We start from the raw sequence: 21,681 nt of genomic DNA, 5'->3' as shown, positions 1-21,681 counted from the left end.
TTCTGAGCCTTCCCAAGCCCGTAGGCCTCAAATCTAGAGCAGTGTTGGCTCGAGTCTGCTTTATACCTCTCACATGAAGCAGAAACCGCAGCGTGCACCGGCAGGACGAAGAGACTCTGCTCCCCTGCGGCTGCGTGAACGAAGAGCAGCATCTGTCCCCTGGCGGAGGTTTTGCTGGGAATACCTGCCCCACGGGCAGAACTCGATTCATCCTTCAGTGCTCGTACACAGCTCCCGTTAAAAGTTGTCTCTGTTAAATTCTGTTCTAATGAGGAATTAGAACTGAGCGAAGACATGTAAATGCTGGGGGCAGGGGGGTTGTATGGTGATGGAAATAGCTGAGGAAAGAAACTACTTCGGAATGAAAACGAGGCGAGGATAATACCTAGCTCGTTAGAGCCGAGCAAGATGCATGGGCGTGATCCAGCTTGAGGCAGGGGCCAATATTTCACAGCTATCAAAGCGTTTTAAAGGACTTAAGGATAACGAGATTCTAAAAATATGAATTTCTGTAGAAAATTAAGAAAAATGAAAGATGTTAACGGAGGCCCTTCATGTGAAACTTGTTTTCGGAGTATGAAACTGTGGAGGATTATTTGTTACGTTGGCACAGGTATTTCAGGTTATCCTAACTCGGTGAGGACCTCGTGACTGTTAATGATCTTTAAAATAAGTACTGTGAGTCTCATCATGCAGTTCAAAGCGATCTTGGAACGGTTTTCTTTGCTCTGTATGGAGGGAAGTAAAATGCAAAGCCTGTCCTCAGATCAGCTATGGTGGGGATATGGCTTTAGGGGCTGGGGTATCGGGTCTGTGCCTGTATCTCCTGGGGTCACGGTGGCGGGTGGGGTATGAACTTACTTCGGGAATGATGTTTTGCAGGAGGGAGGTACCCAAGGTTGATCCCTGATTAAAGAAAGCACTGACCATATGTGAATCGTGGAAAAAAGCTATTACCCTGCTTTCCAGCCTCAGACCGAGGGGGGATGACCCATCAATCTCACGCCTTTTATTTCCCCCCACAGCTGACTTCTGGTTTTGTGGTATTTCAGAGGAAATTTGTTCCTTTCGATGGCCTGGCGGAGGGCGAGACAGTCGTCTGGTTTTCCTGCCTACAGTCATCCCGACGGGCTTACCGGTTAGGCTTTTGTCACGTTACCATGGGAATGTCGTCTGGTGCTGCGGTGGGTGCGAGTGCGGGGCCTCTGTTCGTAACGACACTGGAATGGTACGATCCCACGCAGGCAGGAGGGGGATGTGACCAAGAAAGAAGGGCTGGGGAGTTCTGCAGGTTCCCAGCTGCAGAGGCGCTGCAGGGCGGGCTGCCTTCGCTCGAGAGGGAGCGGGGGTCAGCGGCCGCTCTCCCCTTGGCTGCTGCAGAACAACCCACACGTTGCCATTTCTTCTTTTTTTTTTTTTTTTTTTTTTTCCCCCATTTAACGTCTTTTCTCCTGTCTGGAGCTTCAGATGTGCTAGGTACAGCCGGCTGAAGGTGAACCGGCCGTGTGCCCGGGTGGCCAAGAAGGCCAACAGCATCCTGGTCTGTGTCAGCCATGGGGTGGCCAGCAGGAGCAGGGAGGGGATCGTGCCCCTGGACTGGGCACTGCTGAGGCCGCCCCTCGAATGGTGGGTGCAGGTTTGGGCCCCTCACTGCAAGAAGGACATGGTTTAGTGGTGGGCTTGGCAGTGTTAGGGTAATGGTTGGACTTGATGATCTTAAAGGTCTTTTCCAACCAAAATGATTCTGTGATTCCAAGACAGACACTGAGGTGCTGGAGTGTGTCCAGAGAAGGGCAACGGAGCTGGTGAGGGGTCTGGAGAGCAGGTCTGGTGAGGAGCGGCTGAGGGACCTGGGGGTGTTCAGCCTGGAGAAGAGGAGGCTGAGGGGAGACCTGATCGCTCTGCAACTGCCTGAAAGGAGGTGGTGGTGAGGTGGGGGTCGGTCTCTTCTGCCAAGTAACAAGTGATAGGATGAGGAGAGGCCTCAGGTTGTGCCAGGGGAGGTTTAGGTTGGACATTATGAAAAATTTCTTTACTGAAAGAGTGGTCAAGCGCTGGCACAGGCTGCCCAGGGAGGTGGTGAAGTCCCTGTCCCTGGAGGTGCTCAAAACCCACGTAGATGTGGTGCTGAGGGACACGGTTCAGTGGTGGGCTTGGTGGTGCTGGGTTAACGGTTAGTCTCGATGGTCTTTAGGATCCTTTCCAACCTAAACGATCCTGTGATTCTCTGGATAAATAGCGTGGTGGCTTTTCCGTACTGGTGAGAACAGCAGAGCCGCGTAAGCAGCAGCGCGGCTACGGCCACGTGGATATTTCTCTGCGTCCCATGCCGTGACAGCAGCCCTGCAGCTCCTGCTCACTGTCCCAGCAGGCACTCGGAGCCCTGGCAGAGGCGATGGTCTGGGGAATTTTTCCCTGTTTTGCAGCCTGCCCCAATTCCCTGAGCATGGAGGGATGCGCTGGGAAGTGGAAGGAACTTGCTTCGCACAAAACCTCTCCCCGGGCGACTCGGGGCTCCCAGCCTCGGTTGCCGCCTTCCCTCACTGCCGGCAGCTTAGGTGCATGGCAGCTCCGCGTGGGAGGAGGGTGTTTTGGGAAGGACATTGTGGTTCCCGCAGGATGGAGAGTGTGTTGTCAGGATTCATTTTGAGTGAATGTGGAATTGCATCAGGCAGGAGTTTGGTCGGTGTGACCTGACCTGGGGCAGCCGCTGCAGGGCGAGATCAGCGTGAACATCATGTTTTGTGTGTTTTCGTGAATGTGGTGGGGGAACGTGCCTCCCTTCTGGCAGTGTTTTATACAGAAAGTTCAGACTTGGCACTCACCGTTCCAAAAAAAAACCCAACACACACAACAAGGGTTGTTGGAGGGTTTTTTTTTTCCCCAGTTAGCTCTAAATAATGGGTCTTTCAGAAGCTGTTCTGTTTCATAGAGTTTCCATTTATTTTCCTGTTCGCAACAAATGTGTGTGTTTCCAAAGGCCTTTCAAACACGAGCACTTTCTGTGTAGCAGTCTGTGGAAAAACAATTTATAAACTCTCACTCTGTAAGAATTTATCGGTGTGCTATGATAATGCGCTTACTACTGGGAATGGATGGCGATGTGTGAGCTGTCGGGCTCGTGAGACGTTTCCGTGATGGCAGGCACCATTTTCAGTCGGTTAGAGAGCGTCGTTTTTCCTGCATTAACACCCTAGCCAGGTCAGGAGGACAGGGGCGCGCGGTGGGCGCCCGGGCGGCCCGCAGGGTGAGCTCGCCGTGGGCGCCAGCAGAGCCGTCGGATCCCGGCTCGCGCTTCAGCGGCGGGAGGCTGGTGCAGGAGCCACATCTTACACTTCCAGCGAGCTCGTTTCTCCCCTCAGCTGTGCGGTAAGTGGCCTACGAGCGCCTGATGCACAAGGCCGAAGGGAGCACCACGTCTCGCTCAGCGCCAGTTAGGCGTTTCTTCGTGCCGCTGGCAGAAGCTGTGCAGAAGGAGAGGAACGGGGCGGTGCCTGGGCGGCTGATCTCACGCAAGTGATCTCCAGTCCACTCTCCTTAGAGAGCTCCCTGCCTGAGGAAACGCAGCGCTCGTTACAGACTCGGAGTTTTCCGCTTTGGTTTTATTAATCGCAGTATCTCAGGTAAACACTAGATTTCATCAGGGGTTACCAGAAAGTAACTCAGCCCTTCTTTGCTCTTTCAGCCTTTTTCAGCTTCTGCTGTTCTCCCTGCCTTGGCTTTCTGTGCAGCTTTTCAGCTTCTAATCAGGCCCATTATGGTAAAAACTAGTTATCGCTTAGGTGGTGTTAGTCCATTTTGCTGATGTGTGGTTCCCCTTGCAGGCTTTACATCATTCTTCTGGGCTGAGGTGATAAACCTTTGGGGCAGCAACTGTCTAATGCTCTGGTTTGCTCAGGATGCAGCACAATGGAGCCCTCGGTGATCTTCAGCACGGTGATTAACAGGGAACGGAGGAGCCGCGCCCGCGTGTTAAATAGCGGTGTATTTTATTTAGCACAATCAGAGTGAAAATAATGCCGCCTTTTTAGAGCCTATGGAAAAACTGAATGGCTGCTGCTTTAAATCAGCAGAAATAGTCACGGGGGAATGCGGGAAGACTGGCGTGAGCTGTGTAACTTTGCGGGAACGAAGCCTGGGTAGATGAAACGCGGGATCCGAGGGTGGCTGCGCCCGCTAAGGAGCGCGGATTTGGCGCGGCACCGCGAGCGCTGTGAGATCCTGGAAGCAGCGACAGCTTTTTGTTGCAGGTGTGTGGGCAGCCGTCCTTTATGAAATTACAGCTGTCTGGGGAAAAAAAAACAACCACCCAAAACCCACCAACCTAGAACAAAACAAGCACACAAAATGCCCCCCGCCCCTGTGGAGCCGAAAATCAGGTGGTTTTGCAGTTTCTGTGCAGAATGCTGAATGCACCTGAAACCCCTACAGAGAAACAGTGGTTTAGAAAACCCCCAAAGGGTTCTGTGGGGGCGGACAAGGGTTTGGGTATCGGGAAGGCGTGCTTGCCGTCGGCACGAAGGGCTGACGCCAGCTTGGTGGGACTGAACGGGATAAACCCCGGTTCCCTGGCAGCCCGTGGGAACCTCGCTCGGCCGAGGGTTTCCTGCAGACCCCCGCCGTCGTTGCTGCGCGTGTCCCCAGCCGGCTTTCTTTTCTCCTGTCCTGGTTGGGTTTTGTTACTCCGAGCGTTTGGTGCCGTTCCAGCTACTGCCTTCGCCCCGCGGTCGCCGGCGGTGGTTGCGGTGTTTGTCTGGAGGAGGGCAGGTCACTCCGAACTGCGGCGTCCCTCTCCTGGGGGCTGAGCACCGGGGTAAAGGGATCCGTGGCGCTGGTGGCTGGAGGCGGGCAACAAGTTTCGTGCGAACTTCCCAAAACGCGGACGGCCCTGGTGGCTCGGCGGCGCCTGTATCCCCCACGGATGGGGACGGCCGGCTGTGGGGTGGCGTGAGGTGCCTTCATGGCATTGAAGGTCTTGGTATCACTTTTTTTTTTTTTTTTTTAGAAATAAAGCTGATCCCTGCTTTTCCAGGGTGGACTGTGGGAGACCTGGATCTTTTTTGGGTGGTAGGGGAGCCAGCTTCGATTCACCTGCTTCGCCTAAGGTGGCTTTTGACATTTAATGTGTAAACAGTTTCAGGAGGAGAGGAAGAGTGCTGTCCTTGCGGCTTTTATTAGAATGTTTTAATTCAATTATAAACGGTGAATTCAAAGTTTGCCTTTGGGACTTCCATAGATAATTAAAATGGTTGTCAGAATAAATTAGATTTTCCTGTACTTAGTTCTGTCCGGTTTATAACTGTCTGTATTGCGTGGCGGACTGCTTCCTTGGTCGCACAGATGCATCCTCGGGATTTAGTTCCACATCATGAAGTATAAAATGGAAGTTTATGAACAATATTCTCCGTATTAGACTTATTATGAGTTGACAAAATGCTCTGGGTAACTGTTTTACAGGGAAAAGGTCAACCAAACAATGGGAAAGGAAAATCCTGGCCATGGGCTATTGCAGCCCATATATATAAAAATAAAAAAAGAGCTACAGATTTGTATTGACCGCTCAGCTGGTTTCCAGTTCATGATGCTGCTTGTCGTTCTGTTGGGCTTGAACAAACTGGTTACTTCCTTAGACTTTCATCAGCAGGACTGCATCTTAAGATGAAGGAAGGAAGGAAATGATCAATGGTAGGCGAGGCGTGTCTCTCGGTTCAGTCTGGCCGATGTCTCAGTCCCAAGCGTCACCTTTAATGGACCTTTGGCTTTGTGGGGCTTACTTCTGCCTCCAGACTGGCTGTACGGGAATGTGTTAATAAAGGACGTTAACGAAAAATACATACAAAATACACTAACTCCTGTTAAAGAAACCTGCTACTCTGCGTGGGCGATAAATCTGCGTGAGAATTATGAAAGACAAGGAGTTGGTGGAAAATACTGGGTTCCTTTGTGTTTGGATCAGCTCCACAAAAAGCAGACGAGGGTGGCAGTACCTCTTTGTGTCTGCACGGAGAAGTGCTGCATCAGTTGTGAGAATATTTTGTGTTTTGTCATTCTGGAGACTTTATTAAGCATCTGCTTGACTAGGGCCCCCTCCAAGTGCCTTAGGGACCTGCTGAACCCCTTTTGGAACGCTGGCTGGGATTAAGCAGGTGGGCAAACACCGGCAGGTCTCGGGGAGCGGCTCTTGCCCAGGGCCTTACCTCCTGGTGCCGGAGCATCCCCGTCTCCTGCCCGGCGGCACCGCTCGTCTCCGGCCCGACCCAAAGCTCCCGCAGGGCTGCAGGGGAAGGCTGGCCGCGGCGAGTGCCACCAGCCCTGGGGACAGCTGTGGAAGGAGAGCGAGGGGAAACTGGAAGGAGCTTCGTTTTCACGCCTCAGCAGCCCGTGGGTGGGTAACTAAACCGCAGCCCGGTAAAACTCCGTGGTAGCTCAGAGCTCGGGGGGCTATGAACGTGCTGCCCGGCCCCGGAGCAGCTCCCGGGATCTCGCTGCCTGCTGCTCCTCGGGCTTTGCCCCAGCCTGGTGTCTGAAGCCGGCATGGTGCCCTGGGGAGCTGTTGTGTCCCCAAAACGTGGGGAGCGGGAGACTGGGCTCCCGCTCGGGAAAGTCCTTTCCTGGCTGGCGCCGCAACGCGTGGTGTGAAATGTGCCATTTAATGAGCTGTAAAACTCAACGTGTTCCTCACCCTCTATTTTTATATGGCATTAATATAATTATGTCTATAATTAATAAGGCTGGTAGCAAAGTGCTAGCCTGATAATTTTACATCGTCCTAATCAGCATTCATTTTTCTTTCTGAAGACGGCGTGTTTTTCAAACCCATTCTCTGTCGATTCAGACATCACTTACTCTTTCAGAAGATCTAATGGAACAGTGTGTTGCTGTTATAAAAGATGAGAGGAAAAAGAAATATGCAAATGGAAGTACCTTTGAAAATACAAGCATTTGCTTTCTGTAAAACACAGAAGGAAATGTCTTTCTGAGGCTAAAAACGTGTCTCTGAGGCTAAAAGAAAATGCCAAGAGGAACAGGTTGCGTTCTGAAATCACCAGGTAACCGAGGTGTGTGTCCACCTGCTGTCCGTGCTCTTACTCTATTTCTCTGTTAATTTAAGCATCGCCACCCAAGTGAACATTCTGCCTGGGTTTGACAGCGCTGTCTCTCCGTGGCAGGTGCGGGTTCAGGTTTATACTCCTCAGAACCCGAGTGGGACATCGTGATTCTATCGTTTGCCACGGTCTCGACGTTGTTTTAGGAACTGCAGGCTTGCTCCTCTTTCGGTTTCCACCGTGGTGGTCCTGCAGCCCTGTGAGCTCCAGCAGCCGCCCAGGCGCTGTTTGGTTGTCGTGGGATCCTGGTGGACGTGCTGAGGAGAGGGGGCGGAACAGAAATAACTCCATTTTTGGCTAAGAAAAGGATTTTCCGCAAGAAAAGGATGAAGCAATACAGCCCCAAGGCTGCTTCCTGGGGCCAGCAACGCTGGGGAGGTTGTGAGCAGTGGGTTAGGGGCGGAGATGCTTCCCCTGTAAATGCTTGCGGTTCTCTACCGGCTTCCTTCCTTTCCTCCTGCTTGTGTGGTCTCCACGTTTTCACCCCTCTCTGGGCAGTGGACCTCGCTCCTTGTGCGGCTGGTGAGGAGCGTGCAGGAGGGATGGCTGGAGAGCCCGTGGCTGTCGGGGAGCTGCGGTCAAAGCCATCTTATTTCTGAAGCGCTCATGCACGTGAATCTTTAATGTAGATCGTTCTTGGTACCCAAAGCAGGTACTAGGGTGAAGTTTAAGAACCAAGTTCAGACTCTTCCAATGATGGGCTCGGTTTATCCCTTGTATTAAAAGATCTGTGACGTTTCCCCTGAAGGTACTGATCACAATTATGTGCTTCTGTAGAATTCCCAGGAGGCAACGCCGGGTGTATGCCTGAGTAACTCCTGGGCTTGGCCCCATAAAATTGCTCTTCCTGCACATGGTTTTCCTTCTCTTAGGTCCAACAGACATTCACCAGCAGAGATACTTGCATGAAACTCTTGTGAAGTGCAAGGCACCACCTCGGTGCATGGGGAGGAAGCAGTCGGGCTCCGGGGGAGCGCAGGTCACACGTGTTCCCTGGCAGCCGGCGCTTTCGCTGACGCTTTCCTGCTTCCTTTCTCGTTGTCTGTTCCCAGGTGTTCTCTTACACCGCCGACAAAGAGATCCGCACGGACGACTTGTGCCTGGACGTCTCGAGGCTGAACGGCCCCGTCATCATGCTGAAGTGCCACCACATGAGGGGGAACCAGCTCTGGGAGTACGATGCCGAGGTACCCGCGCCTTCGGTGGCGGCACCCGCTCTCGCCGGGGGGGCCACGAGTTTGTCCTTGGCTGACTGTGGCCGTATCACAGGGATGGGGAGCCTGGGGACGTGCTGAGCCATGGTACAGGCTCAGGAGTGCAAGTAGTTCAGCGAATCTCCAGGGTTTACATTGTGTTTCCACAGAATTTTATTTTTAGAGGGGTGAGAAAGTCAATTATTGTTTAAAAAAAATCTTATTTCTAGCAGCTGGCGTCGTGGTGCCTTCTTGCAAACATACAGAAGTATCCTGCAGTGTTAGAGAAATGAATTAGGAAAGAAGTTTTATTTATTTTTCACCAGTTTTCCAGTTCATTTCTGCTGGCTCTTAGAGATTATCGCCTCTGCGTTCAAATTGCGCTGAGCCATTTTCCATATCCCGGTCACCTGTGTGGCTGGACGCTGCCATGGGATGGGAGGAGGCTTTCTCTGCGTGGCGAGAGGGAGTGCAGTTTGAAGCTAAATATCTCAGTATTTTGTGGCCCAAGAATTCTTCTTTTTTAAACGAGGCAGGAAACAGCAGGTGAAAATTAAAACGTTCATTTTAAGCTTTTGCTTTGAAATGTGAACGTGCAGCTTTGCGTGGTGAAAGTCACACAAAGGTTATTAGCATTTTCTTCAAGAACAGGATCTTCCTGCTGCGTTGTGGTAAGGAAAAGCCGCGCAAACCTGCCCTTGCGCAACACCGAGCTGCCCAGTAGGGAAGCAACAACGATACCTGCCGTCGAGGTGCAATTTATTTGGTGACTTTTGATACATTCTTGAGTTTAACATTTGGATTTAAACCAATTTTAAGTGAAGAAGAGTGTTTTTCTTCTTACACAAGATGCACGCATGTTTTGGCAGTTCTCAGGTGGTTTTGAGGATGTTCACGCCTGCAGTTAACACCTGAGATTTAAGGTCTTGTATCCTTCTCCGGTTCGTTCCTGATAATTCATTTTTAATTAGCTTTAGATTGTTTTACATAGAAGCTAAGGAGCGCGGTGCTGACCGGTGGCCGAGGACACGGCATCGCTGCCGCAGGTTCCCGGTCCGTCGCCGCAGGAAATCCAACGTCACCAACCCCCGTGGGTGCGGTGCCCTCAGCCTGCGCGGGCAGCTCGTGTCTCCGGGCTCTCCCGTGCCCCGAGCACATCCAGGCAGGTCTCTGCTGGGGTCCGGGCTGGTCACGGGGGGTCCCACGGGTCTGACGGCCGTCGGCACAGCAGGCGCTTTCGCATCCTCTGCAGCATCCTCTGCCCGCTGGCACGCGCGCTGCGCTGCTTTAAGGTAGAACGCTTTGAAACACCAGGTTGTCGGACTGTTGGAAGTCGGGAATTGGAATATTTCAGGGTTATCTCGGCAGTACCTCAAAGGATAAATTTTGAATATTGAATCAATATTAATTTAAAACTTATTCTACATATTATTTCTACGTGCTTCAGCAGCCCGCTCCCAGCTGAGCGCAGGCAGCGCAGAAAGCAGGGCTGTGTCTCAGCTCTCCGCCAGAACCCGCGCGCCGGGGGATGCTCTCGCTCCCAGCCCAGCTCCCGCCGTTCCCTGGCGCTGTTCCGTAGCCCACGGCAAGGTTCCTGGCAAAATGCTCTTTCTCCACCACCAGAAGCGTGGAGAGCAGTCCTTCCCGATTTAAAAGAAAAACCAAACAGCGTTATCCTCCCAGTCGCTTTCCTTTGAACATTTCGGGCACTGAAAATGGGTTTCCCCGTTGAGCCCAGCCGCAGCAGGGGCTGCCCCGTGGCCTGCGCTTCGGCGGCTCTGCTAGTCTTGAGTTTAAAGACGCCGAATTAATGTTGGCGTGTTTCCATGGCTACAAAGGCAGGAAAATACCTCAAAGCTAGAAAAATAACGACGTATTTAAAAGACATGCGGTCTTCTAAAAAAGTATTTCCAGCTTTTCCTAGAAATGGCTGCTTCCACCTCTCTGCACGGACAGCTGAGTTCCTTCAGCGCAATACGCCCTGCTCTGCTGTTCTCGTGGGACACGTGCTGGCTTTTTCGCTGAACTTTAGCGTGAGAGATCCACAATGGAAAATTTCGAAGTAGCTGTGTAAAAACAAAAGCAGCCATTAGATGGAGCTCCTAAAACAGAAATACACCGGGTTTTTGTAGACGGGATCCGGGAGACAACGGTTTGGCCGTCTGTTCCACCCATAAACCGCAGCCCGCTGCGTCCTGTACCTGCCCGGGTGGCCACAAGAACATTGCTGTGACCGGCCCTACCCTGTGAACACGCAGACCTCAGCTTGCAGACCTCCCTCCGGTGGCAGCGCTGGGACTTCTGATGGGTCTGTTAGGGCGGTTTTTACATACATATATTAGGGTCGCCCCTGGTGGGTCACCGGGGTCCTCAGGGATCAGTCCCGGAGCGTTGCCTGGGAAGAGCTCTTCGCCCCGGCCATCTTCGTGCCGTTTGGCTGCCTGGTGATCTCCGAGGGTTGCAGGAAGCCTCCGGAGAGGTACCAGATATACCGTACGGTATATGCGCAAATACATACCCAATATGCAGTGTTTTTTACCAAGAAAACAACTGGCTTGTGATTCTTTTTTTTAAATTTTTCTTCCGGAGAAACAGTTGCAGCACGTTGCCTGAGTCGCCTGTGTCCGTTCATGTTTTCCCAGTGAAACTGCACTCGCTCATTTTTGCATTTCTTTACTTATTTGGAAATCGAATGGAGGTGATTCTGGGTGTTGTAAGGCGGTTACAGACCACATCCCTCCTCCTCTTAAAGGTGTGTAGGAGTTAAGGCTTGGTAACGGGCAACGGCGCCGTGGCCGCAGCTGGAGGTACGGTGCGAGATGCAAATAGTCATAAAGAGGGATTTCTCAATAGAGATTTTCAGGCAATTTTCTTTGATTTGCATACTGTTATTAAATTTCCTTAATGTTCTAGTTTACTTTGATATTTAAATATATAAGGTATTTAAAAATCAGGAAACTATTTTCCAAGAGTTTCTACCTACCTTAAAAATATTGCAGTTCTCTTAGGTATTCCTAGCATTTATATTTCTTTCTAAAATAAACGAGGAGCTGAGAAGGTTTTGAGGTGGTGATCAGAAAGGTAAATCTCAAGTGTTTTCATACCTGTTTGTGAAAATATCAGATTTCATTGTTTCAAAGCAGGATGTTCAAAAAGCCCCTTTTCTCATTTTCTTGTACCAAAAGCGTCTGAATCTGTGCAAAATACTTTCAGCGCTCCTGGGCAGCTGGAAACGTGGGGTTTGCTGTTCTGTCAGAAACCCAGATTTGTGTGATTCTTGTCCAGAGGAAAGACGTACAGGTGGGGTGCAGTGAGGTTTTCCAAAGGGTCTGATGTCTTAAGAAAGCCTGCCTGTGCGAATTGTCGGCTAAAATGGTGCTGGACCTGTTGGGTTATCAGCTGAGAGCCGAGATAAATCAGCTGAGAGCCGAGATAAATCAGCTGAGAGCCGAGATAAATCAGTCAGTCCCTGCACGTCACCAAAGTACTGACCGGAGGCGGTATTTTGCATTCTGGACGGTGGGGTCTCTGTGGATCATAGAAACAAGGCAGTGCGTGCCGGGGTTTGCACGGTTTTTGAAACAAACCGGACCAAAACGCCACAGAACAGAGTGTGAATGCTTTTTTTTTTTTTTTTTTTTTTTTGATGAAGCAGAAGCCGTTGTGACTGGGGAGATCCTAAACGCTAGCAGATTGCCACGGGTCGTGTCGCTGAAAAACATCGTCGAAGAAAATGACAGGGTTTTAAACCTTAAAAAAGGTGGATCAAGGCCATAGCCTGGGCAGGAACGCTGTGGCTCCCCAACGGTCGCTCTCGCCTTGAAGCAGGCGGGCGTTTCAGTTGGTGTTTGCAGGGATTACTGTCATGGCACATGACTAGATGGACGGTCGGGGAGCTGAGGTATTCTTCCATCTTTCCCCCCCAAAAAAACCTTAAAAATGAGTTTTGTGGCCTTTCTGCTTGCTGGAATGGAAACAGAAATGCTTCTCGTCTGGACCAAGCAACTGACAGGGGCACGAGGGGCCGCTTGGCTGCCCTCTGCCCACCAGAGCGACGGGGGCGGCCCTAAACCCGTTCCCCTTTGACACCTACGTAAAATGGAAGTCCACGTCGAAACAAAATCTTCCGCAGCCAAGAAGTGACTGGTGGTGGTTGGTGGTGGTTGGTGGTGGTTGGTGGTGGTTGGTGGTGGTTGGTGGTGGTTGGTGGTGGTTGGTGGTGGTTGGTGGTGGTTGGTGGTGGTTGGTGGTGGTGGTGGTTGGTGTTGTTGTTCAGACCGACCGTTCCGTAACGTTCAGGCTGGCTAAAGCACGGCGGGCGCTGCCTGCAGCCCCACAGGCCCCCCTAAACTTTAAGGAAGGAACTTCCTTTCCCTTCCTTTGTTCCATCGCTGTTTCCTACAAGGCAGTTTTCACTGAGCTGCATCTTTTTCTTAACCCGAGGGGATCAAATCGCTCTGGGTGTTACCTGTAGAAGAAAAAAAGGAGCCAAACACTGGTAGTAATATTTATATAGTCTAAAAAGAAGCCCTTATGGCACAAAATGTTAACGGCGTAGTCGGGATTTAAGGGCACACTAAATAAAGAAACGTGCTGTCACCAGGAGCAGCAGCAGCGAGGAGCTCCAGCCTGCAGCTCGGCCGGACGAGCCGTTCCCAGGGCGGCCGCCCGCGTCCCTGCAGCGCTCTCCATCCCTAATGCAAAATGGCTTTTCACTCTTCAGGCAATAGTACTTTACAGCAGCTTTAAACATTTTTTTTTTCCTGAACGTTTTTACGTCTTGGCAGGAAATTTTTTTTTTCCTTCAAATTTTTTTTTTTTTTTAATCCACCACCTTCCATTATTGAATGTTAATGCTTTTTTCTTCCCGACTTCTTGAACAGCACATGGAGATTCCTGGCCCTTTCTCAAGCTGCCCGTTACCTTGCAAGGGCAGCTCTGTAAATCAGCTGTGTCAGCACGACGTGCCGAGCTGGAATTTCCCACCTTTCGAAGGCTTCCTGTCAGCATGGGGTTTACAACGTCTTTATAACACATACATGCTCTTCGCCTTGGAATGGGGGTGGGAAACGAGGCGGCGGATCATCAGGAAGAAAAATCTGGGAGTTACGATGGGCTGGAGCCAGAGTTGCTCCATCAGCCTGTGACCTTGCTGGTCTGAGCAAACCTGGTTTTCCACTTTTTGTAGACAGTTTCTTTGCTTGTTTTCCGCCTGTACTGGGACGCTGGTCTTGATGGAGATGTTTGTTCCATACAGCTGGCCTTCGGCTGCCAAAGGTCCGTCCGGTTGAGGCTGGAAGCCCCGCGGAGCGTCTCCACGTTTGTGCTCACCTGCCCGGTGGCTCCCGTTGTGTCGCCCGGTGGCATCCAGGCAAATTTCTGCGCGTACGGTGTGGTGGAATCTTACGGCCTGTGACACACACGAATGAGCTCAGGGAAAAAATAGCGCTGTAGCCACGCCGCATCCGATAGAACATAGCGTCACGTCGTCACGCCTGGAGACGGGCGTCGGGATTAGATCTTGCGTGGCCGCTGTTACTCCTCGCGGTGTCTGCGTGGAGCTGTCGAATTGGCAGTCGCTGAGAGGTGAGGGTCTTCGCGAAAGCGTTTCACGAGTCACTGCTTGACTTGCTTTTCTTTTTCTCTCCCCCCCTTCCGTCAGTACGCTGGTAAATGGGAGTATAGCTTTGAGGTAAGTTTGGCAACGCCCGTAGCCCCCGTCCCCAGCCCTAGATCGACGCCCCTCTCGCTTCTCTAGCCGTGCTGTGTAAAAGCGACGTGACGTAGTGCCTCGCTGTAGAGACTCCCCCAGCGGGCCAGACCTCATTTGTTCAGGCAGCCCCTGTTCGGGGCCAGGCTGCCAGGTCGATAGATGGAACGTGTACGTGTGTGTGTGTGTGTGTGTGTGTGTGTGCCAGGCTGACCGGGGGTGTCCGAATCTTGTGACTGGGTGGAAGGCAGACGCTGACGCTGGTGGGTGCTGGGGGACGCTGGTGCCCGTGGGGCAGGAGGGCTGTGGGGCCCCGAGCTCCCTGCCCGCTGCCCCGGCTTCAGCCCTGGCCGCTGCTGTTCGCAAGTGACGGCGGCGCACGTTGTGTCACCGATGTCCCATCTGCCACGCTGCGCCCCTCTAACGGTGACAGGCTTTGTGGCTGTTTCTGGAAGCGACGGGGCTGGCTGCAGTTGGTGCAGTCCAGCTTCTGCCACAGGAGCTCCTGGCTCATAGCTTGAATACGCCTGTAAATGGCGGTCTGACGACTGGCTTCTTCCGTAAGAGATCGTGGCCAATAATTTGGCTATTCCTATCAATTGAAGTCTTATTACTGTGCATTTGAAAGGACTTTAGTGCTTTAAAAATGGGCAGGGAAAACATTACAGGTTACTTTCTAAGAAGGTAATAAAAAATGTTTAATAATATGAGTGGAGGGGACAAATGATCTCGTGCTTCCATTGCTGTGGGTTTTCTAAAGCCAGCGCAGCCTTGCTGGTGCACAGCAGTTTAACTCGCTGTCTCACGTACCAGGGAAAGGAGTCAGGTCAGAATACCAAAAATGCTTAGCACTACTTATTCCCATGTGAAGAACCTACTAAATCTAGACATTTAGTGCGATATATACATGCAACATAGCGATAATTACATTTCAAAGTAATTTGTTTACGTACCTGCCTTCCCTCCAAAGGAGGCAGAAGTGAGCGCAGAGCAATAATACATAATGAAACGGAAACAAGCGTTGATGTTCATGCTGGTTACTCAAAGTGACATTATAAGGACGTTTGTTCTTGATGTTTTTAGTGGCCTCTTTATGCGTGCGTTACTTTTTCCCTTACCAAACCAAAACCACAGAGCAGGGGCGGGCGAGGGGGCAGCATCCCCCGGGGCTGGGCTGCGGGAGGAGCGTCCCCAGCCTGGCCCAGGCAGCTCCGGCCCTGGGCACCCGCGGGGATCGATACAACCCCTGCCTGCCACGGCTTCGGGCAGAGCGTAGGGAAAGAAAAGCCCACTTCCACCTCGATCCGCCTGGTCTTGGCACAGGAGATCGTCGTTGGCAGAAACTTCTTATCTCCTTCTGTGTAAACATTTTAATTGGTTGTATTTTTAATTTAGTAGTGCTCGAGTAGGCTTCAGGATGTTTAGCAGCAGTAGCAGAAACATCACCGCTGCCCAAACCTTGCTGGGCAATGGGAAATCGTGGTCGCGACGAGGCGACGTGTGTCGGGGGGATTCAGGGCTGAACTGCAAGAGGGAACGGGAACGGGTCTCGAGCGGCCCCGTCCCTCAAAGCAGAGCGGTGAGAAGGTTGGTTGTGAAACCGAAGCTGAGTTCACGAGTGTGCCTGTCCCTGGGTGTGTGCTGGGTGCGTGAGCTGCCGCGGTTCGCCTACGGTGCGGCACCGGAGTCCTCGCAGGGACAATCACCCGCTGGCAGTTCCCGTGGGAGCGCTCTTAGCTTCACCTGGTTCGCTGCTGTGGGTGCCTGATCAAACAGTCTGTCGCTTTTTCCTTTGTTTGTCTTTGTCTTTGCTGGTTTTGTTCACTTTTACCATTTTTTCTGTCGTGCAGACCCATACATTTCTTCATATAATCACCCAGTCGTGCCTGACACTAAGCAGGATAGAGGATGGCACCCATGGTCCCACTGTGGAGGTTTGCAATGGCAGCCCCTGGCAAACCTGGATGCTGAGAAACTACACAAGGCTGGAAGTCTTTAGAAACATTTTTTACAGCCCCACTGACTATTTCCTTTAACAAACGGTTGGAGGTTGGTATCAAAAAGCGAATACAGCCTGTCATGATTTCAGCTATTCCCAGAAAAATGCTTCTGCGTGTTAAACTCAACTTTCTTGTTTTCTCAGGGGATTGTGTAGAGGTATGACGTTACATGTGTTCAGTGTGAGTTATTATCAGTTATAACTAATTCTAGATCGCTTCAGCTGTCTTGAGCTCCCTCCATGATCTGCTGATGTCAACGTGACTGTCACTGTCTGCGATAGCTCAAGGTTTGGTCCCCGTTCCCAGGCACATCAATAACGCCAGTTGCATCGTATTTTTCAGAGACGTTCATTTTGAAAATTCCCAATTTGAAGTAATTCCATCCACGAGATATTAGTCCCGGGTGATTTCAGAAGAGACAATTCTGAAATGCCAGTCGCTGAAGGACCGAGTGCCAGCCGTGCTGCGCTCTCCCGGACACTTCTGCTGGGCCATCCAGCGGGGCGGTGCCGTGCAGGGCTACCAGCGGGGCTTTGCTCTCGTTTCCCCTCTGCTCCCCCGTCACACGACGGTACCTTCACCTCCCGGTGCCTCCCGCTGCAGCCGGGTGGGAGCCGCTCTCGTTAGCGGCAGACCCTGGTGACCTTTTGGAAACCGAGAGCTTCCGCAGCCGCCGCCGGGATCTGCCGCCGGAGTGCCGCGGTGCTGGAGGAAGGGACGTGCGCTCCACCGTTCTGCCGCGGCGCCTGCGGAGTCTCGGCTCGTCGGAGCGGTTCTTTGTGTGCGCTGGGCGAGCGGGGAGCGGCGGCACTCGCTCCCCTGCACCTGCGCGTCTGCGGCTCCCGCCGCGCCCGCGCGGGCGTTCCCCGGGTTGGGTAAAGCTCGGATTGTCGGCTGGCTTGTGCGAGTGTCGTATTGCCTGGTAATTAATTGTTTGCCAAGCAAACGAGACCTTTTTTGTAATAGCATAAATAATGATAGAACACAGAAAGGAAAAATTTATGAGACGGTTGAAAATCCCAATGATATGGTAATCTAGCATGAAATTATACACTGAATAAAAGGGAACAGCTGATGAAGGCAGCGGCAGCGTTTTTAGACTTGTTTGCATTTCTGGTTATAGTGGAAAATGATAGCAGCTTAATTGCACTTAAAACAATATAAGTGAAGAATCAGTGATGCTTTGAGCAGTGCTATTTAGTAAACAAGCTACTTCTGTTAGCACTACTAATTCTTTCCTCTTGTAATTAGAGGAAAAAATGCCTTATATTCATCACTGAGCGCACATCGAATGGCCCCTCGGTGATTTGTTGTAATATCTGCAGGCTTGGCTGGGAGAACGGCGTGGTAGTTTGTTTTAAACTGAGGAGCGAATCCCAAGCTGTTGAGAGGATATTCGTGAGGCAGCGCAGGGGTGTTAATGTGCGACGTGGCCGTCCGGTGCGAGCTGCAGGGTGAAATTGCACGGCGCAGCAGAGCAGGTGGCTGGTTGGGTAAGAAATCCTCATCGGTTGTTGGCCGTGTTGGCATTTCCCAGTGGTTTAATTGAAACACCGGACAACAGTCTTTTTTTACCTCATTTTTTTTAACATGAAGATACACAAATGGTGCTCGTCAGCAGGGAGGCTGCATCGGAGAGGCTCGTTTCTGAAGTGACTCCTGATTTGCATAACCCTGGTGACGGGAGCGTTGCTTACGGTGTCTTACAGCAGCGTTTGTACTCGCCGGGGTGTGCGAGGGAGCGGGCAGCCTCCACCCCTGCGGTGGCCGCTGCCTCGAAGGAGACCTCAGTGACCAGGCTCTGCTGTCCTGGCGTTCATTCTTCCCTTCTCCCACCTCCAGGAGGCTGCAGAGCTTTCGCTGCCCGTCCTTGTTCCTTGGCACGGTGTTCGACGTCAGTTCGGCCTCTGCTCCGGCGGAGGGTCTGCAAACAAGATTTCGGAAATCAGCTGCTCCCGTGGTTGTTCCTGCCGGGGCAGGGTTCTGACCCCCGTGGAGGTGCTGTACAGCAGCTCAGGCCTGTTTGGCCGCTTCACCTGGAGCGTTAACCTGCCTGGGGAAGTTGCTTGACTGTTTTTCAAAGCAACGGAGGGACACTTGGAAGGGACCCACCCCTGGGTTGGGTGGGGCTGGGAGCAACCTGCTCTGGTGGGAGGTGTCCCTGCCCAGGGCAGGGGGGTGGGACTAGATGGGCTTTAAGGTCCCTTCCAGCCCAAACCATGCCACGTACAGTCCCGTGGGGCAGGACCCGTCCCGCGGCGGGCAGCAGGCTGCCCCGTGGCCGCGTCTGCCCTGGCAGGCAGCGCAGAGGAGAGGGGTGGGTCTGTGCGGGGGGCTGAAGCCTGCGAGCACGGCCCTGGGTCTCCTGGCAGGAGACGGGCACCGTGCTGGTCCGTGAGCCTTGGAGGGGAGCGAGGGCACCGGGCTGGCCGGCGAGGAGGTCCCCAGCCCTGCCGGCACAGCTTCAGCTGCATCTCCAGCCGTGCAGGCACGGCGGCCGTCCGGCAGCGTTGCGCTCCCCTGGCTCCTGCCACAGACCTACGGCCGCTGGCTTCACGGGGTACGGGTGCACGTAACGCAGCTTGAGTTGTTGGGGTTTTTTGAGGGACTGGAAGGCCTTTCAGGAAATAGTGAATTGGTAAATGCAGCTCTTCATAGCAAAGGTGCTTACGGTGTGTGCTTAATTGCTGTGATCTGGCGGGTAAAAGCCCCAGAGCAGCCCTGGAGGAGTGACGGAGAGAACTGCTGCTGCTCAGCTGCAGCCGTGCCTGTCCTGTTTTACCCAAGTACACAACTTCGTGTTTAACTCCCCTGGATCTCTTCATGGACGTGCTCTCCCAGTGCTTTCAGACATTGGGTCTTCAAAATAAGTTCTGTTCCCCTTCTGACTCTCCCGCTCCTCAGAAACAGTGTCGTGGTGGGAATAGAAAGATTTGGGTGTCCCGGAGAAGCAACAGGTATTGGAAACAGAAGAGTTTTCATCTGGCTGTAGCCGCTGTTCGTAACGCTTAGCAAAGGTATTTCCATTGGCGATGATTTCTGAGCGAGCAGCGCAGGGGTCTGAGACACACGTGTCTTCGGGTCGCTGGACACCAGGCTCCTTAATCCGAAATGCTGTTGCTTTTAAATACCATTTCCTTGCACTTACCCTGTACTTCTCTGTTGCATTTGTTTGTCGCTGGGTTCACCAGAGGCGCTCGCTCCCCGGGCTGCGGCCACGCGTGAGAAGGTGAGCTGGGCGCCCCGTGGAGCAGCAAGTAGCGTGGTAGAGGTCTCGTAGAGCCGTGTGAGTGATAGCCAGGGCTGAGCACTTGTCTCGTGGCTTCTGTAGTGACTAGAGTAATACTGACCTAAGACCAAAACCGCGGTTACCCGTTTGCACCGGTGATTGCCTTGCTGCAGCTCTTACCCTTCTCTATTGCAGAAGCTCACCCTGAGGCACGTCAACAGCAACCAGTGTCTGGATGAGCCGTCGGAGGAGGACAAGATGGTTCCCACCATGAGGGAGTGCGGTGACAGCCGTTCCCAGCAGTGGCTGCTGCGCAACATGACCCTGGGTGCCTGAAGCTGGCGCAGACCCGCTGCCTTGGCCGGGATCTCCTCCTCCTCCTCCTCCTCTTCCTCTTCCTTCCCTCGTCCTTGTTGAGGCCAGCGGCGCTGAAGCCCTCTCCAAATCCCAGCTGTCAGAGCAAAGTCACGGGGGGGTTTTCCTTGATGCAGCGGGTCTCCATGTGGCCCTTTGAAACGTGTGACTGTTCAAAAGAAGCTCATCTGAGCCTATAAATGTCAAAACATGTGCTGTTACCAACACAAACGTGCTCCAAAACGGTTCCAAGAGAAGCCTCGAAGGACCCTACGTCAAAGAGGTAGGGATGGAGGGTGATTTCTGTGTGTCACACACCACTGCGGAGAAGTGACCCCGTAGAAAATGCCTTATGACACTAACTGGCGCTGGGAACCGTCCCGGCAGGTGTCTCCTGAGGTGGATGCGTTGCTGCTGGTCTTTCTTGGCGGATGTGTTGGTGCTGGTCTTTCTTGGCAGCGCCGTGGGGATATTTGCCGTTTGCTCGTGTCGAGTGGGACTCGGCGACAAACCACTCCGAGCAGCAAAGTCGCCAGAGAAAGCGAAAGCTTCGTGGTTTGTGCCGGGAAGAAAATGGGATTGAGCACCAAACGTGGGCAAAGGCCGCCCTCCGCAATGGAAATGGAATCCAACGAGGCGGCACCAAAAGGTGCAGGGACGATGCTGAGAAGGAGGAGCGGCCCACGCGGGTGACTGGGACCAGCGCAGACTGGACTGTCCCCTGCAGTGGGCAGAGCAGTGGCTGGGGCCGACACCTGGGGAGCTGCAGGGGGAGGAACCAAAAACTGAGACCCCTGGAGAGTGAAGCTGGTCTGAACTCGGTCCGTAGCTGCTGCCCTTGAGCACTGGCACATCCCTGCGCCCTGTGTAAGACACGGGCAGGAGCCTCCTCCGTGGGTCCCCTGTGCCCAGAGGACAGAACGGGGCTGACTCCTGGGTTCTGGCTCCAGATGTTCTTGCTTCGGTCGCGACGACAGATGCTTATTTATATTTTTAATAATTTTGTGGCTTAGCCAGTTTGTTAGCGTGGGTATTAGGAACGTGCCGATGGCACACGGGCGCGGCGGCGGCGCGGCAGGAACTGACGCCGGGGTGTGGGGAAGGGTCCTGGGCGTGTGGGTGACATCTCCTGTATGCACTGGTGACCTTCCCTGTGGTGACCCCAGCAGCCCGCACTCCCCGGGACTGGACGCTTCGCCTGTTGCACGAGGGGCTGGGCTGGGTTTCCAGCAGCAGTCTGTAACTCCTCGTTGCCCGGAGGGTTCAGGAGACCCAAGTCGCAGGGCGGCAGCCGCGGCGGAATTTCAGCACGGGCGAGCGGTGGAGCTGTGAACGGCGAAACTGAGAAAGTGAAATGGTTTCCCATGACTTCACTCAGCTCCTCAAAAGGTCTGTGTATGCACTAGGTCATTAAAAGTTACAGTATGTTCTGTATAATGCTCTGGTTGTTACGGATTAATAGTGTCATATATGTACGTATTATAAATTTATAGATCATATTTTCTTGATGCACATCATTAAATGAAAAATAGAGGAATATTAAATTGGAACGGTGATTGCTGTGCATGCGTGGGAGCGAGAGTATCACGGATTAATGCAGGCTGGAAGTTCATCTAGTCCAGCCTCCCCGCTCAAAGCAGGGTCCAACACTTCCAGTGCTCATCTTCAAATCGCCACAAAAGTACACAGAATGGCTTAAAAGCTAGCGAAACGGGAGAAGAGGCTGTAATTGTGCTTCATAGAAACAGCATGCAAACATCACGAAGAAATTTCAGCGCCAATCTCCACACAGGGGGGGAAAACAAAATTACCAAATTGTTTCTTCATCTCCTTTCCCAGGGCTCTTGGCACACGCCCAGCCGCCCGCGCCGGTGGGTCGTGGATCCAGGCGCTGGGCTTCTGCGTGCCGCTGCAGAAGGAAGCGCGGTGAGGGTCCCGCAGCATCCAGGGGCGCTGGGAGAGGGCGGCCGGAGGCGCCGTCTCCTCTGGGTGCCCCCAGCGTGCCGTGGGGAACACCCCGCAGGGCGAAGGCCGCCACGTCGCCTCCGCTGCCCTGCTCTGGTCCCAAGGTTTTCTTGACGTCGCAGCC

At 52.8% G+C, this 21,681-nt stretch overlaps 1 protein-coding gene across 5 annotated transcripts in view; it reads left to right on the top strand.

Annotated features, from left to right (window-relative positions):
• The window catches only part of GALNT13 (polypeptide N-acetylgalactosaminyltransferase 13), a 124,453-nt gene extending 104,879 nt beyond the window's left edge, over positions 1–19,574 (top strand). The window contains exons 10-12 of one of the 5 annotated variants that reach the window (XM_086465115.1): positions 8,159–8,293; positions 13,962–13,991; positions 19,434–19,574. In XM_086465115.1, the coding sequence (XP_086321241.1) occupies positions 8,159–8,293; positions 13,962–13,991; positions 19,434–19,574 (306 nt within the window). Of the gene's footprint in view, positions 1–8,158; positions 8,294–13,961; positions 13,992–15,859; positions 16,046–19,433 lie in introns of those variants that run through there. The other 4 variants (XM_086465113.1, XM_086465117.1, XM_086465116.1 and 1 more) reach the window with 4 other exon arrangements.
• The last annotated feature ends 2,107 nt before the right edge of the window (positions 19,575–21,681 follow it).

This window comes from Leptosomus discolor, chromosome 5 (assembly GCF_034619465.1).
Source record: "Leptosomus discolor isolate bLepDis1 chromosome 5, bLepDis1.hap2, whole genome shotgun sequence".
NCBI lineage: Eukaryota > Metazoa > Chordata > Aves > Leptosomiformes > Leptosomidae > Leptosomus > Leptosomus discolor.
Note: the sequence above shows the minus strand (reverse complement) of the source record. Positions and strands in the feature narration are given on the sequence as shown.